Source organism: Lepus europaeus, chromosome 1, assembly GCF_033115175.1.
Source record: "Lepus europaeus isolate LE1 chromosome 1, mLepTim1.pri, whole genome shotgun sequence".
Lineage (NCBI taxonomy): Eukaryota > Metazoa > Chordata > Mammalia > Lagomorpha > Leporidae > Lepus > Lepus europaeus.
The window spans coordinates 26,814,306-26,832,987 of record NC_084827.1 but is presented as its reverse complement, the minus strand read 5'-3'; the positions used below and the strand labels follow the sequence as shown (position 1 = coordinate 26,832,987).

General features: G+C 37.0%; 1 protein-coding gene across 1 annotated transcript in view; it reads left to right on the top strand.

The window, feature by feature from the left end:
* Positions 1–18,682, top strand: part of PTPRZ1 (protein tyrosine phosphatase receptor type Z1) — a 137,839-nt gene that overhangs the window by 81,999 nt on the left and 37,158 nt on the right. The window contains exons 12-13 of the mRNA XM_062195317.1: positions 4,367–7,877; positions 12,624–12,768. Coding sequence (XP_062051301.1) covers positions 4,367–7,877; positions 12,624–12,768 — 3,656 coding nt within the window. The remainder of the gene's footprint in view (positions 1–4,366; positions 7,878–12,623; positions 12,769–18,682) is intronic.

Here is an 18,682-nt window from a genome sequence, read left to right as displayed (position 1 = left end):
AATGCTTGGCCCCCTGCCACTCAAATAGGAGACCAGGTTAGAGTTGCTGTCTGCTGGCAATGGGCCAGATAGAGCCATTGCTGGAGTGAACCAGCAAGTGAAAGGTCTTTCCCTCTCTCTGCTCTTCCAAATAAAGAAATAAATATTCAAAAAATAATTCAAATAAAAATTTGGAATCTACATAGCTTATGGCAGGATAGGTCAAAGTGTACATGGGAATATAAAGAGGAAGAAGAGTGATACTATTGTGGGAGTTTATCAAAATTACTAGGTCACATAGAGAAGACTTGTGTTTTTGATAACTGTATCTGTGAAAGGCAAAAGGGAGACAGGTTGATAGTTGTAAGTTGAATTATAGGTTTTCCATGATGTTCTGAGTTCCTGTAAATTCCTAAGAATGATCTGTTTCAGAATTTGAGAAATCATAAAATAGAGGGAATTCTCAATTGTGTTCCAGTCCTAGAGAATAAATTCAAAACACAGATACCAGAGTCAGCCTTAAAAATGTACAGGCAAGGGTGACTTCAGTGGTTCACTTTCTTAAATTAATTTTTAAATTCACAGATAACTGTACGTATTTTGAATGCAGTGTGATATGTTAGCACATGTGTGAAGAGGTGTGTTTTGTCTAATGGCTTGTTTTCTCTGTAAGCGGGAAGACCTCCTGCTAAGAATCAAGGGCAAGGATAGGAAAGCAAAGGCTTGAGTGGTTCCTAGGTAGGGGGAAAGACTCTGGAGTGATTACAGAAAACTAGCCAAATACTGAGATTTGCACAGGTGAGGAAGAATTTATAAATTCTGCATTGCAAAGCTTAACCTGAATCCTTAGTGAACCTCTGGGTCAGATTATAAAACAATGTCCATAAGAACTTTTACTAAAAGGAGAACTATCTCAAACCAATAAATACTAAGAGCAAAGTCAAGGAAAATTATTCTTATTTCCCTTTTCATTAAGGACTTAGGTTTGTAGATTATGGAAATATTTTATCCAGCAAAATACAAAGGATGTTCAAAAATTCATGGAAATGCACACTATGAAAAAGCATATTCCCTTAAATGGATTTAAAAAAAAAAACACTTTTCTTTTAACTCCATTCCCCATGTAATTTTTGAAAGACTTCATATTTGGTGAAATCTCTGAGGTTGTCCTTGTGAGCGTGTATCAAATAGAATGCACAATTTCATGAATAAATACTATTAATAACCAAAGCTATGAGAGTAGCCATTTTCAGCATTAAAAACAATTCAGATAAAGCCAATTCACTTCTCAGAATTGTCACCTAAGCCTCAGAAAATACTGTACAAACAACCAAACAACTAAACTCTAAGTAATGATGCAGGGGCAGGCACTTGACCTAGTGGTTAAGACGCTAATTAGGATACCTGCACCCCGCATCAGGGTGCCTGAGTTCAACTCCAGGCTCCATGTACTTATTTGATTCTGGGAAGCAGTGATAATGGCTCAAGTGGTTGGATTCCTGCCACCCGTGTTTGAGACCTGAATTGAGTTCCCAGCCCTTGGCTTCTACACACACACCTGCCATTATAGGAATTTGGGACATTTCTCCCTCCCTCTCCTTTCTCTATTTCTGCTGCTCAAGTAAATGCATAACATTTTTGAAATAAATAATTATGCAGATGTTAAGTTTGGAAGCTTGTACTTCACACAATGCAGTTTTCCCTCTGTGTAAGAAACATGCCCATGAGCACCCATAGTTTAAGATTCATATTCTTAGCCGGCGCCGCGGCTCACTAGGCAAATCCTCCGCCTAGTGGCGCCGGCACACCGGGTTCTAGTCCCGGTTGGGGCACCAGATTCTCTCCTGGTTGCCCCTCTTCCAGGCCAGCTCTCTGCTGTGGCCAGGGAGTGCAGTGGAGGATGGCCCAAGCCCTTGGGTCCTGCACCCCGTGGGAGACCAGGATAAACACCTGGCTCCTGCCATCGGATCAGCGCGGTGCTCCGGCTGCAGCGTGCCAACCGCGGCGCGCCAACCGCGGCGGCCATTGGAGGGTAAACCAACGGCAAAAGGAAGACCTTTCTCTCTGTCTCTCTCTCTCACTGTCCACTCTGCCTGTCAAAAAGAAAAAAAAAGATTCATATTCTTACTACTAATGTTGATCAAGTTTTCATTGATTCATTTGTACCCACACTCTTTTTTTTCTTTTTCTAAATACATATGATATATTTTTATTTAAAATTCAGGGAGACAAAGACAAAAATTTTCCATCCTCTAGTTCACTCCTCAGATGCCCACAACAACCAGGCCAAACCAGGAGCCTGGAACTTAATCCAGGTCTCCTCACTGAGTGGCTGAGACCCAAGTACTTGATACATCAACTTCTGCCTCCCAGTGTGTGAATTAGCAGGAAGCTGTAACCAGAAGGAGATCCAGGACCCAAATACTTCAATACGGGATGCAGACATCACAAACAGTGTCTTAACTGCTGTGCCAACTACTCATTTCATTTTTTTTTTTCCTTTTAAGGGATTTAACCTTAAAAGATCTAATAGATAATCCAATAGATAATGATTTAAATAAATTGTTGAGTACAAAAATACTGGGAGAAACATGTCTCATACAGACTTAAAAAATGGTATCTTATCATGTTTTGATTTGACAGTTTTTTAAAATTTATTTATTTGTATTTGTTTGAAAGGTAGAGACACAGAAAGACAGGCCAGCAGACAGAGTTCTCCCATCCTCTAGTTCATTTTTCTAGAACTAGTCCTGGGCCAGGCCAAAAAACAGGAGCTGGGAACTCAATTTGGGTCTCCCACATGGGAGGCAAGGACATGAATACTTCAACTAGGATATACTGGCCCTAGGGTGTGCATTAGCAGGAAGCTGGAATTGGGAACTGAGCCAGGCCTTAAACCCAGGTTCTCCGATGTGGGATGTAGTAGCCTAAATGGAGTCTTCATCACTAGGCCTCAGCAGTTTCATTTTCTAAACACACACACAATATAGGCTTTGTTTCTTTGTTTTGGGTTTTTGTTTTGCTTTTTGTTCGATTTTTAGTTCTAGCCAGGATATTCTGGCTATTACGTTGACTAAGTGTGTGAAAAACTAGGCTTCTTGAGTAGTGACTCTAAGGGAAACACAAAGTGAAATGACTAGTGCTAGAATCATATTTTGACAAGTTGTCTTTAAAATATCTGCCTAGGGCACTGGCATTGTGGCATAGCAGAGTAAGTCACTGTATGCAACACCAGCATCTGATCCGATCTGGGTGCTGGTTGGAATCCCAGCTGCTCCACTTAAATCATTGTTAATGTTCTTTGAAAGCAGTGGAAGATGCCCCACGTGCTTGGGCCCCTATACCCACCTATCTACCTGGGAGACCTGGATGAAGCTCCTAGCTGCTGGATTTGTCCTGACCAGGCCGGGTCGTTGGCAGCCATTGGAGTATTGAACCAACTGATGGAAGATTCTCTTTCTCTCTCTCTCTCTTCTCAGTCTTTCAAATAAATAAAATAAATCTTATAATCTGCTGAGGTTTAGTAGAAAATGTTTTAAAAAATAACAAAATTGTACTAAAAACCTATTTCAGTCCTTAATCTTCCTGTTAGGAAGACTTTAAAACTATGATTTATTTTAAAAATGTACAATTAAGTATTATGAATGACCAACTACTTTGGCCTTTGAAAATGTTTTATTACCATTTTATATTACAAAAAGCTAACTGCTATTTAGCTTGTTGCCTGATGAACTGAACAAAGAAGAAAAAAAATAGACACATTCAGTAAATAAATACAACTGTAGTGTCTTCGTGTGATGTCAGGGCTGGCATTGTGGTATAGGGAGTAAAGCCGCTGCCTGCAATGCTAGCATCCCAAATGGGCACCGTTTCAAGTCCCTGCTGCTCCACTTCTTAGCCAGCTCCCTGCTGATGCATCTGGGCAAGCAGCGGAAGATGGCCGAAAAGTGCTTGGCCCCTGTACCCATGTGAAATATCAGAAAGAAGCTCCTAGCTCCTGACTTTCATCCAGCTCAGCCCTGGCCATTTGGGGCTATTTGGGGCATGAACCAGCAGATGGAAGATCTCTCTTTCTCTCTCACTCTGTCTCTTCTTTTCTCTCTAACTCTGCCTTTCAAATAAATAAATGAGAGGTGTGATTTCTATTAACTGAATTGCTTCCTTCCACAAAGCTCAAATAAAGACAGCCATAAATAAGTTCTGTCTTGAAGATGGGAGAGTAAAGACTGTAAGATAGAAGCATGGGTTCCCTACCATGATGTTTTATGAGAACAAAAGGTCCTAAGATTACACAAGTGAAGATTAGCATAATAATGCATTATAAAGTATTATTAAGATTCCACTTTTATTTCCTTACGTCCCATTAAATCTTGTTTGTTTTTCAAAGGAGGAAGAAAGCAGAAAAGAAGACATTGTCGTGAATCCGGGTAGAGACAGTGCCACAAACCAAATAAGGAAAAAGGAACCCCACATTTCTACCACAACCCATTACAATCGCATAGGGACTACATCCAATGAGGCCAAGACTAACCGATCCCCAACAAGAGGAAGTGAATTCTCTGGAAAGGGTGATATTCCCAACACATCTTCAGATTCAATCTCCCAGGCAGTCACTGACTTAGCCACAGAAAAAGATATTTCCTTGACTTCTGAGCCTGTGACTGAGCTACCCCCTCACACTGTGGAAGGCCCTTCAGCTTCTTTAAATGATGACTCCAAAGCTGATGTCAGGTATCCGCAAATGAACTTGTCTGGAACAGCAGAATCTTTACAGACAGTGTCTATAACAGATTATCCAGAGGTGTCAACTGACATTGGCGAGGAAGAAAGCTTACTGACCAGTTTCAAGCTCGATCCTGGATCTGATGATTCTTCAGGCTCCAGTCCTGCAACTTCTGCTATGCCATTCGTCTCTGAGAACATATCCCATGTGTATATATTTTCTTCGGAAAACCCAGAGGCCATCACATATGACATCCTCATACCAGAGTCTACAAGCAAGACTTCAGAAGATTCCGTTTCCTCAGGCTCAGAAGAGCCCCTGAAGGATCCTTCTGGTGACAGAAATGGGTGGTTCCCTAGCTCTACGTATGTGCCAGCACAGCCCGATGGTGGATCCGGTAGAGAGAGCTTTCTCCAGACTAATTATACTGAGATACATATTGATGAACCTGCGCAGACAACCGAGTCCGTTTCTCCAGGACCTCAGGGTCCTTCGGTCACAGATGTGGAAATGCCAGCTTATTCTACCTTTGCCTACTTTGCAACTGAGGCCACACCTCATGCTTTTACTCCATCCTCTGGGCAACGTGATTCAGTCCCCACTGTCCACGTGGTACACTCGCAGACAACCCAACCAGTATACAATGGTGAGACACCTCTTCAACCTTCCCACAGTAGTGAAGTCTTTCCTCTAGTCACCCCTTTGTTGCTTGACAATCAGATCCTCAATACTACCCCTGCTGCTTCAAGTAGTGATTCGGCCTTGCATGCTACGCCTGTATTTCCCAGTGTTGATGTGTCATTTGAACCCATCCTGTCTTCCTATGATGGTGCACCTTTGCTTCCATTCTCCTCTGCTTCCTTCAGTAGTGAATTGTTCCGCCATCTGCATACAGTTTCTCAAATCCTTCCACAAGGTACTTCAGCTACTGACAGTGATCAGGTGCCCCTGCATGCTTCTCTGCCGGTGGCTGGGGGTGATGTGCTGTTAGAACCCAGCCTTGCTCAATACTCTGATGTGGTGTCACATCAGACCACTGCTCACGCTGCTTCAGAGACCTTGGAATCTGGTAGTGAATCTGGTGTCCTTTATAAAACGCATTTGTTTTCTCAAGTTGAACCATCCAGCAGTGATGTCATGATGCATGCACGTTCTTCAGGGCCTGAACCTTCTTATGCCTTATCTAATCATGAGGGCTCCCAACACTTCTTCGCTGTTTCGTACAGTTCTGCAATACCTGTGCATGATTCTGTTGATGTATCTGATCAGGGTTCTTTATTTAGCAGCCCTAGCCGTATGTCAATACCTAAGTCTTCATTAATAACCCCCACTGCGTCATTACTGCAGCCTACTCATGCCCTCTCTGGCGATGGGGAGTGGTCTGGAGCCTCCTCTGATAGTGAATTTCTTGTGCTTGATACAGATGGGCTGACAGCCCCTAACGTTTCTTCACCTGTTTCTGTAGCTGAATTTACATATACAACATCTGTGTTTGGTGATGGTAATAAGCCACTTTCTAAAGGTGAAATAATATATGGAAATGAGACTGAACTGCAGATTTCTTCTTTCAGTGAGATGGTTTACCATTCTAAAAGAACAGCTCTGCCAGAAACCTCTGTTTCCATGTCTAGCACAAAGGGCATGCTTCCAGGGTCCCCTGCTTATACCACTCCTAAAGCTTTTGAGCGTGAGGTTAGTCAAGTTCAACCTACACATACTACATCTCCAGCGTTTGGTGACCCTTCACTTAAACTTGTGCTTAGTGCAAAATCAGAGCCAGCATCCTCTGACCCTGCTTCTAGTGAGATGTTACTTCCTTCAACTCAGCTCCTGTTTTATGAGACCTCAGCTTCTTTTAATCCTGAAGTATTGCTGCAACCTTCCTTTCAGGCTTCTGATGTTGACAACATGCTTAAAACCGCCATTCCAACTGTGCCTACTGATTCAGTAAAGGTTGAAACCCCCAAGGTTGATAACATTGGTTCTGCAGTGTTGCATCTCATGGCCTCAGATTCTGCTGCAAGCGAAAACGTGCTACACTCTACATCCATGCCAGTTTTTGATGTGTCACCTACTTCTAATATGTACTCTGCTTCCCTTCAAGGCATAACTTATGCAAGTGACAAATACTTTGAGCCAGTTTTACTTAAAAGCAAAAGTTCCCAGCAAATAATAACCTCTTCCTACAGTGTTGATGAGTTATTCCAAACTGCCAACTTGGAGAGTAACCAGGCCTTTCCCCCACAAGGAAGTAATGCATTTGCTACTCCTATCTTATCAGTTGATGAACCTCCAAATTCACTTATAACTAAGTTCGTGTATTCTGATGAACTGTCCACCTCCACCACAAGCTCCATTACTGATGGAGTATTTACTGATATTCCAACAGTTGCTTCTGATACACTTGCACCTACTGATCCTTCTGTTTCTTTAGGAAATGAGCATGTTTCCATTACAGCTGTTTCTCCCAATCAAGATGGTTCTGTAGGCACAACCAAGTTGCTGTTTCCTTCTAATGCAAGTTTTGGGCTGAGTTCCAGTGCTAGAACTGTTGCTGATTTGGTGGGTGGTGGTGAGGATGGTGACACTGATGATGATTATGGTGATGATGATGATGACTATGATGACAGAGAGAGTGATGGCTTACCCATTAATAAGTGTATGTCATGCTTAGCCTATAGAGAATCACAGGAAAAGGTAATGAATGAATCAGACACCCAAGAAAACAGTCCTGTGGATCAGAATAACCTACTCTCATATTCACAACCTGCAACTTCTGAAGAAGAAAATAAAGTCACAGGGGTGACCTCAGACAGTCAAACTGGGATGGACAGAAGGCCTGATAAGTCACCACCAGCAAGTGTGCTACCTGCAAAGCACAATGGAAAAGAGGACTCTGACACTCAGACTGGTAGAGCCCCGCTTCCTCTTTCTCCAGAGTCTAAAGCATGGTCAGTTCTGACAAGTGATGAAGAGAGTGGATCAGGGCAAGGAACCTCAGATAGCTTTAGTGATAATGAGACTTCCACAGATTTCAGTTTTCCAGATGCTAATGAAAGAGAGATTGATGGGGTCATGGAAGCAGGTGACTCAGAACTAACTCCCAAATCTCCACGGCCCTCAACACCGTCTGTTACTAACGGGCACTCAGAAGTATTCAACATTTCAGAGGCAGGTTAGTTACAGTTCAAAAGGACAGACCGAGGCTTGGTGCTTTTCTTGCCCTAAAAGTGAATGGAAAAATCATGGAAAGATAGAAATTTGGTTAAACAGCTCATTATTTTTTTTTAAGCAAAATACTCAACAAATCAATTTACAGTTTTAAAATGTGATTACATTATTTCAAATGGATATTCAGTATGTTTTGGTCTTTAATTCTGTCCAAAATAGATTTGAAGTTTTTATTTATTGTCAAAATTTCATATTCTACAGGATACCTGTTACATGTGGAAACAACTGTGGGTGCATGGTACATTTTTAGTATACTGCTTTTTGAGTAAGAATGGAATACACCATTTGCACATGATTTCAGCTTCCTTAGTTATGTTCTAAAATAAGTTGTAAACTAATTCACTTGAATTATTAAATAATTCATACAATTTGATAGTAATATGAGGTAAACATCTCTCTCTCTCTCTCTCTCTCTCTCTCTCTCTCTCTCTCTCTCTCATACCCCAAGAAAAGGAATTAGGCAATTCACACATCCCTCTCAACTTGGGGAGCTTAAAAAAAGAATTCTATGCTACATGTTTGAGAGGTAATGGTAACGTTTCAAAATAGCTTTTGGATTTTTTGCCTTCATTACCTCTATATTGCCTAAAGAGGGCAGTGTGAACCAATAAAATATAATTTACTTTGCTCTTGCTGTTATACACTTTTCTAAGTTAAATAAGGGGTATTAATATGCATAGTATGTATAGGTATTGTATGACAAGATGCAAAACACTAAAACATTTTCTGTAGAAATGTATTTCATTTGTGAATATGTTTTATGCAAATTAGTTTATTGGCCAGATGTTCCTTAGAGTAGATTATTTGCAGCTTATATAATACAGAGCTTGCTTTAAATGCCAACAGGAAGAAAAGGAAAACCCAATTTCATTACGCATAAGAAATACTAGATAATTTCATTAATTGATCGTAAGAATTTTATAATTGTTTTTTATTAAATTCTAAGGTGTTTTAAGTTATAATGAAAATACTTAAATATTAACAGTAAAGTATAATAGATAGACTAAAGTAACATGTTGCACTCTTACTTCATAAAAGTAAATATTTATAATTGAAAACATAGACATCAACCTCATTATATTTTCCTTTTTGTTATTTTTATCTTTTGAATTAGTTGTATATTTTCCTTTCAGTGTACTAGCATTAAAAGTACATGTTGGTAGAAAAGTTTTTTTCTGTATTTTGACTTGGTACCTATTTAATATTACATCTTAGTTTAAGCACTCTGGTATGTGAGAATGAATAATGAATCTGTAGGTCACTGTAATATGAATTGCTACCTACCCTCAATTATAGTAGTTTTTATTTGTTTTAGATTTATTTTTGTTAGGAAATATCAGGAATGGTTCCATTTTTCTGTCTTACTAGGTAGTAACATTAAAATATTCTTGCTAAATGATACTTTCATAGAAAGACTCTAGCAAAATGTCACACCTAGAATTACTGACTGAAACTTAACAGGTTTTTCTGCAATGCACTAATTAGATATACTTAATTATTATGGATATATTCTCCCATTAATAAGGGAAAAATAATACAAACATGAAATCCAACATCATCAAGTAACATGATTAACAAAGTGAGATCAAGCAAGATTAGGGGAAAAATCTTGCTTGTTTTTAAGCAATATCTGTAAAAAAATTGTACCTTTTCTTATCCAATAATTGAATATGTCCCTTTATCAAATGCATACAGACTAATTCTGAAACTTTTAACCTGATGATGGTGGTGTTTTCCTAGAACACTTTCAAAGATGTGGTTCTCAAAATAATACCTAAATGTCAAATGTCGACATCTGCAATTCATATATGAGGAAACTGACACCCAAAAATACTAGTACTTGATCCAGGCTGTATATGGAGTAGCAAAACTGAGCCTGGAAATATGTGCTTTTGGTGTCTGTATCTTAGAGACTGCTTTCAAGAGATACATAATGTTTAAGTTGTAATACTAAACTATACTGCTTTAGTTTAAAGGAATATTCTAAAATATTAGTCTTTGTTCTTTATTTCCTAATTGAATATTAGTAAATTATCATTTAGGCAATTCAAATACACTACAAATACAAATACAAATACAATTACAAAGCAGGTATTTTAGTCTCAACTAAATGGAATAAAAGCAATACTATCAGTTGTTCCTCATTATACATTAAAAAGCAACCATTTGTACGTCATGTAATGTCTCGTGAAAAATGTCTCGTAAATATAATTTAATGCTTCAGTTAAAGAGTTTAAGATCATATATCCCAAGGAATTTTTAAGAAAAGTCTATATGCAAAAGTTATATATGTGTGCATATGTATATATGGTTCATGTATATAAATGAGGTATATTTATGATGTATATTACATATTTTATGTGCATATATCTTAAACATATATCACAATAAGTAATCAGACATAGCTCATATGTATTGTGGCACATACAAATATAAAAACATTGATAGATAGATATAAACACATATACACACCAGTATACATGTTGCTGTGTTTGTAGTCAAGAAAGACCTGTATAATTACATACATTTACTTTATGTATACATTGATCTACTTCACTGGTTCTCAAATTTCAATGCAGATCAAAATCATCTGGAGGATTTGTCAGACCACAGATTGCTGGGCCTGACCACCCATAAAATTTCTGATCAGGAAGATTTGATGTGATTTGGGATAGGCCACAAATGTGCATTTATAACAAGTTACAGGTGATACTGATGTCATAATTCTGGGGACCCACAAACCAAGAATCATGGAGATAACCAACATTTATAATTAGGAATCAAAGGCCTTGCTAAACAGATTATTTTACTTGTTACCTACAAACTTACTTTTTGTTTATATTACAATAGAAAAAAACGTGAAAATAACCATGTCTTTGATAAAACAACAACGCTTTCCTAAATTTCATAAAGAAATTGTCAGGGCATTCAAATATTTTCACTTTTTTTTACAGTTGTATGACTTTTAGTCACACTTTTTTATTCCAATTTTTCCTAGAAAATACATCCATTGTTATAAGAAAAACATCTTGGGAAATGTGGGTGCTATTTTTATTCCTACATTACATTTCTTGTATGGGTGGATCAAATGCTTGTCCATTCTGTCATCACCTTGATCAAAGATAAAGCTTTCTTTCAAATCTTAAGTTCTCTAGAGTTAGATACATCCTAATGTGATATACATTCAATTATATATCTCAAATTTCTTATTCTTGAATATTTATCTTTTTATTTATATAAAGGGAACAATTTCATGTATTTCATACATACATTTTTAAAAACATAATGATACTTCCCATCCTACCCTCCCTGTCTCCCTTATTCTCACCATCCCTCCTCCTTCTTTTCTTACTTTTATTTTTTTACAATGACATACTTTCAATTTACATTATAACCACAAACTTAACCCTCCACTAAATAAAGAATTCATCAAGTAATGAGTAGAAAAACAACTGTTCCTCAAGAGTATAGCCAAGGGCTGTAAACAATAATGAAATCTCAAAATGTCAATTTTGCTCATATACATTACCTTTTTTGTACTCCTTACACTGGTTACCACAAATCAGGGAAAACATACGATATTTGTCAGTGACTGGTTTATTTCACCAAGCATAATGGTCTCCGTTTGCATCCATTTTGTGATCCATCCCAAATCGATTTCCTCTGTTTCATACCTCTAATATTAAGACACAATATAGAAGTGTCAAATAAAACAAGTGTATAGGTATCCTAAAGACTTTGATGAGGAACTTAAATTTACTACTTTCAGCACTTCCACAGGTGGATAAGAGATGTGTTCTTACTTTGTAACAAGGTTAGCATTTTGTGTTAAAAACAGGTCTTACACACAATCACCTTAGTTTCCCACTGAACCACTGCAAAGTGGAGGGGACGACTAACACTCACTGTGCTGAAATTCTTTGTCACTTAGAAGAATATCTCCAGTTACAGTGACTTTCCAAATGCTAGTGCGATAATGCATGATTACAAAACAGTCATTTGACATATTTTACGATTAAATCAAGGACTGAATTTGTACTTTCTGATTATTGACACTTGCATATGTGAAAAGAATATCTATGATCCACTTATGCCTACAATTCATATGTTATTAGGTTTTCATTTTTGTTTTAAAAACAGTGGGTAAGAAAGGCGTTCAAAATAACATTTAAAACCAACATACATTTAAGATTAAAATTCTTTGCTGGATTAAAATGTTATCCTATTTTAAGAAGGACTATCTTAAGATTTTTTTTAGATGCAATTAATTTTTCCTAATTATTTACCTAATTTCAGGGTTAAAAATACTTCCATTACAGTTAATTTTGGAAAATCAAGAGTAATTATGTAAGTAGCATTGTTCTTCCTGGTCATTTTATTTGAAAGTGGTAGCTTTCTTATTTTAATACTTCCATTTCCCTTTTTGAAAGCTTTGCAAGGCAATGCTCTACTCACTTGCACCCTTGACTGAGTGTTGAGCTCTACTGGGGTATTGTGGTCCTTCAGCCCTGCCTTACTTTTTAGACTTTGTTTTGCTTAAGTTGACTTATAATCACAGACATTCTTTGCATCACAGAATGGAAATTGTAAAGGTAAGTAACAGCAATAAAGGTTGCAGTTAATCGATTGAAACCTGTTGTGACTTTTCCTTCAGTTAAACATCAATTCTCTCCATTTTCTCCGACTACAGAGGCCAGTAATAGTAGCCATGAGTCTCGTATTGGTCTAGCTGAGGGGCTGGAATCTGAGAAGAAGGCAGTTATACCCCTTGTGATCGTGTCAGCCCTGACTTTTATCTGTCTAGTGGCACTTGTGGGTATTCTCATCTACTGGAGGTAAGTTGAGTGTTTGTTTTGGAAAAGCAAATTTATAAAGTTCAGATTTTATCCATATTTCGGTCAAAAGATCCTCAAAGCATATTCAAATTACTTTTACTTGAGAGCTGCCGTTAGATATTCAAACAGCTATGAACAAAGTATAGTTGGGAATCCAAAGGTGCAATAATAAGAGTCGATTGTTCTTCATACTTAAATAACTGAAGGTGAAATGAAGGAACTTTGATATTTATTTATATTTAGTATGATATTTTGACAATTACTCTTTCATATTCATCTAATATTTAAACATTATTATAGCATTTAACTAAAATCTGAGCTTTTCACCAGATAGTAAGATTTCAAATGTTGTCATTTAGGAAACACTTTTTGATACATTAGAAAATACTGCTTTTTTAGACGAACTGTAGAATTATACAAGATACCTTTTCAACTTTGCATACTGATAAAACAAATGCAAACAAAAGTTTAAAATCAAACAGTTGAATATTATATCACATTAATATAACTAGGGAATAATGCTGATTGTTATATTAAGATGCATAGGCTTTTAAAATTCCTTGTGGTTTACTTTGAGGATAAAATGTAGCTTCACTCTTGCCCATAATCCATTAAAATACCTAAAGGGCAAGGATAATTACACTATCATAAACTTTTCATCCTGTAGCAAGCAAAACACACAGCAAACCAGTAAATTTCATAGGGACACAGTAAAAGTCAGTATAACTGTGTCTATTGGAAAACAGGGACTTTGGGATGATATGAGGAATCATTTTCTATAATCTAAGGAAAGGCATAGTACTTTATAGTTTCTTTTAAATATAATTTTTACATTTATAATTAATGTCTTTCGTTTAGCAACACCATTCTGTAGGTACACAACACCACTCTCCAACTAGTTTCCCTAAATAGATTATTTTAGTTTATTTACCATACTTATAGACTTTTTCTCATGTACCTCATGCTGTATGAACTGCTTTTTGTAACTAAATCTGTATTTAAGAAATGAATGACAGCCACCACTTTCAAGAAATATATTCTCCTTGATGAGAATTTTCTGTGAAAATTTATAAACTTTTTTATTATAATGTGTTATAACAGCTGAAATCTAAGATGGAGAACTTGGCATCTTGTTAGGTAGAAGGGGCAGGGTAAATGTCAAATAAGACACCAGTTCCAACAGCTTAGGGCTCAGAAGGTAGAGATAAAGGAGAAGGAAAGTATAGGCACAGGAGCTGCATGTGTTGGAGACAATGAGGCCCAGAGCATGGAGCTGGGAATAGTTGGACTTTAACTGCCTAAGGTAGAATGTTTGCATGGCCAAATCAAACTTCCTTTACAGAAAGATTATACTGAAAAGTACAGGGAACAGATCCTGTTTTCATTGCACTAAATGGGTTGGAAGTCTGTTTTGTCTGTAATATGGTGCAAACAAAGCTGCCTTCTTCAATTTGTACCCTTGTAATTCCTGGATATACCAACAGCTCTTTTCACAAAAGATTCTACCCTTAGCAGAATGCCTTGAACATAATATTCAATCCATAAACATTTGCTCAACAAGAATTCATACTGCTTTTCTCTCCTCTCCCCTCTAGACTTTTTGCCAAACTTCTTATCACATTGATACCATGCTTGCTCAGATTACTGGTTTCTGTCTAGTCTGATTTTCTCTGCCAAACCAATTTTTCGAGTTAATGGAAATTAGTGTTAAACAAATATAATTATACGGAAAATACAACCAAATTCCATTTCGTAGTAAATAACTGGTGGAATAAAGTTCTAATTTAGCAGTTTGCTGGTTTATAGTTGTAAGATTGAAATAATTAGAATGAGTCTTTCAATCTCAATTACTTGATATTTCAAGGACATTTTCTGAAAATTTGAAAATCAGCATCACATGATTTGATATTTCACAGAAAATTAAAATATGGAATAGTTTTTATTTTCTGTTAGTAATAGGTCACCCCATTACATAGGGAAGAGATAAAATTATTAGTTGAAAATATATGAAGATAATCTTCATCATATATATGATTTGTAATTATTTTTCTCATTCTGTTGATTGTCTTCTCACTTTCTTAATGATACTTTAAAGTACCAAAGATTTTTTTTTAATTGTGATGAACTCCAAATCTATTTTTTCACTTGCTGTTTGTGGTTTTGGTATCTTATCTAAGAAAACTTTGCCAAACCCAAGGCAACAAAGACTACCTTCCAGATTTTAAGAATTTTACAAAGTTGAAGGATTCATGCCTCACAATTTCCAAACTTATTTCAAAGTCACAATAAAGTTTGGTGCTATCATAGTATAGACATGTGTGAGAATATCTCATGACAAATGGAACTAAAAGACACTTAGATTGGCACAAAAATTTTTAAAATCCATGTATATGAGGGATCTACAAAAAATTCATATAAATGTATATTATGGAAACACAATGCATAATTTTAAAACTTTGCATAAAAAATGAATTTAACTTTTAATTCTATTTTCCACAACATTTTTGAAGTACACTAATAGATCATGGAATAGAACTGAAAGTCTAGAAAGAACCTTGTAGGTTTATAGTCAACAGGTTTTAGACAAGGGTCCTAAGATCTTTCAGCAAAGAACAGTCCTTTCAATATATGGTGCTAATGAAATTGAATAGCCATGTACCAAAAAAATTCAATTTAGTACTTGTTCTCATAACACATACAAAAATGAACTCAAAAAGGACTGTATCCTTGAGTTTGAGCTAAAACTATAACATTCTTAGAAGAAAATTTATAAACACTTTTCTACCATAAGTTTAGTAGAAAAATAATCTTACAGTGGTATACTGTCTTCTCTTTTGTCTTATTTACCTAAATCAAAATGTCCTCCTACATTTGTATATACCTTGCAAGAAAGCATATTTTAGCAAAAAGATAAATACAGGTGATACAGCCCAGGCCACTTTCACAGTTCTACGTGGTGTCTGCCACATGGCCTTGGGCATGTCACTTACTGCCTAAGAATTATTTTGTTGGCCATTTTGATGGGTTTCTTAGGACATTTTCAAGACATCAGTCATGTATTCTTTAGTGGTTCTGTGAGTGAATGCAGCAGGCTGATTATTGTTTCATATGTGTAAGAAGACACTAAGAAATGAAATAATACACATTTCTAGCTTTTAATTCTAAGTATTATGTGAAAAAGTGTAAATTGAATAATCAGATTACCATTGATTGATAGGACCTATGTCTTCAAATTTAAAACAGTCATCACATTTCTCATCATGGCTGAGTGATAATTAGCAGGAGTTATCAACACTTAGCACATAGATGTGAAGACATTAACTGCTTATACAGAACAGATGGACTATAGATACTGAATCTTGTCATATATTAAATAATATGCCTTGAAATAATTTTCCAGATGTTTTAAGGTATGATTTACATAAGCTAAACCGTAGGTTTAAGAAATGCAAAATGACTTCGACAAGGAAAATATTCCAATAATTATTTTTAAAGGAAAGGGGAAAAATTCTTGAGATCTTTTAAGAGTCAGGGCTTTAAAAAATCAATACTTTTTAGCAAAATAACACAACATCAAAAGTATTGTAGAAAAGAACATTCCACAGATATAATTGTTTTGACTGGAAGGAGTGGGAAGAAAAGTGATTTGAATTCTCTCTTGATCTTAAATTCAAAGTCATGGGTCAGTGAGGATAGCTGCCAACCAGGATGGAGGCTTCTTGGAACAAAATTGCATCTTAATCCCAGTGTCACTTCCTACATAGGACTGCTCTGGAAAATATACCTAAGCAATATAAAGACATCCTCTGTTCATAATTCAGCCTACACTATTTTAATTTTTCCCAGCAACAAGTTTTCAATATTATTTCTAAGGTTCTTTATGGAAATTACTGCCAAGTAGTAATATTGGGCCAGTTATTGTCTTCAACAGAGATTTGATTAAATAGCTGAAAAGGGTAGAATTCATATTTGCCCGGTTAGTGCAATGAGTACTAGCAACATTGTAAACATTAAGGCTAATGTGTATTTGTTTCCTTTTTTATATTCTGTCAGATGCTGCCCTGTTGCCATTCTCTCAGAGTAGTTGTCACACCTTCTGTTATCCATTCATTTGTCCATCTTTCTCCAGCTAAATATTCCATCTCTCTCCCAAATATTTTGTGATTTAAAGTTATCCAGTCTCGGGCTGATTCTTGCATCCACTAATACACACTGAGGGAGGTAGCAGGTGATGGCTCAAGTGGTTGGGTCCCTTACAACACACATGGAGGACCTAGATTGAGTTCCAGGCTCTTGGCTCTGACCTGGCCCAGCCATGTGTGGGCATTTGGAAAGTAAAGCTGCAGATGGGAGATTTCTCTATGCCTTTCCAAAAAAAAAAAAGTGAATGATTTTTTTAAAGCATACTTCAAGCCCAATGTTTTCATATGAATGGGTCAGAACGTGCTGCAACCATAGTTGCACAGAAAAGCCAAGCTTTTCCTGTAGTTTCTATTTAGTCTTGTTTCAATTCTGTTCACATGAACTTTCAGTAGGACAGGTTTTACTTGTTACTGCTTTTTTTCAATCATGGGACCTCATCTCTCCCACTCCTCATCAATTTTCCAGACTTGTTCCATTTTCCAGGATATGAACTTCATGCTGGGTTCCTTTAACACTTCATTCCACATCCACACATCCTTGATCCATTCGGTAATGCATGTTATTTCTTCAAAATATTCTTTTATTCTCTGCATCTGTATTCTCTCCATCTTATAAAATCACAGCAAAAGAGTAATATTTGCTCTATGCCTCATTACTTTAGGGACTTGGGGTTCATTTGTTCTGCTTGTGACATTAAGTTTATAAATAAACTTATAGTAGTTGATTCACTGAACAGACATTTGGGGGTACCTGCAATGTCACAAACACTCTTCTTAGCACTGAGGATTAACACTGCAATAATTAAGAAAAAGTGTTTTTTTTGTTTGTTTGTTTGTTTGTTTTTTTGTTTGTTTTTTGTCTGTGTTGCTTACTTTCTGATGAGGGGAAAACAGCTATAGACATATAAAAAAATAAACACATAAGTAGTAGAACAGACAGTTCCCAACTGAAGATGTTACGACTTGGGGTTGGTGCTGTGGCATAGTAGGCCAAGCCACCACCTGTGGTGCCAGCATGGTTTATGTCCCAGATGCTCCTCTTCTGATCCAGCTCTCTGCTATGGACTGGGAAGGCAGTAGAGGATGACCCAAGTGTTTGGGCCCCTGAACCCACATGGGAGACCCAGAAGAAGCTTCTAGATCCTGGCTTCAGATTGGTTCAGCTCCAGCCATTGTGGTCATTTGGGGAGTGAAGCAGCTGATGAAAGACCTTTCTCTCAATCTCTTCTCTATGTAACTCTATCTCTCAAATAAATAAATACAATCTTTTTTAAAAAAGATATTACTTAGTTTTTTTATTTTTTAAAAAAGATTTATTCATTTACTTTTTAAGTCAGAGTTACAGAGAGAGAGAAGGAGACACAGGAAAAATCGAGTTCTTCCATCTGGTGATTCACTCCCCAGATTACCACAATGGCTAGAGCTGGACCTGCCCAAAGTCAGGAGCCAGGAACTTCCTCCAGGTCCTGAGCATGGGTAGCAGGGGTCCAAACATCCAGACCATCTTCCACTGATATTTGCAGGCCACCAGCCAGGAGCTGGATTGGAAGCGGAGCAGCAGGGAAATGAACAAGTACCCATATGATATGCCAGCATCACAGGCAACAGCCACACCCACCAAGTCACAATGCCAGCCCCAGTATTTCATCTTTATAATGATGCAAAATTGATACATATACAGTTGGAACCATTAATTCTGAATGCTGATCTTTTCCTAGACTGGTGATATGTAGAATGAAACATGTTTGCAATGCTAGGCAGTGACAATGAGT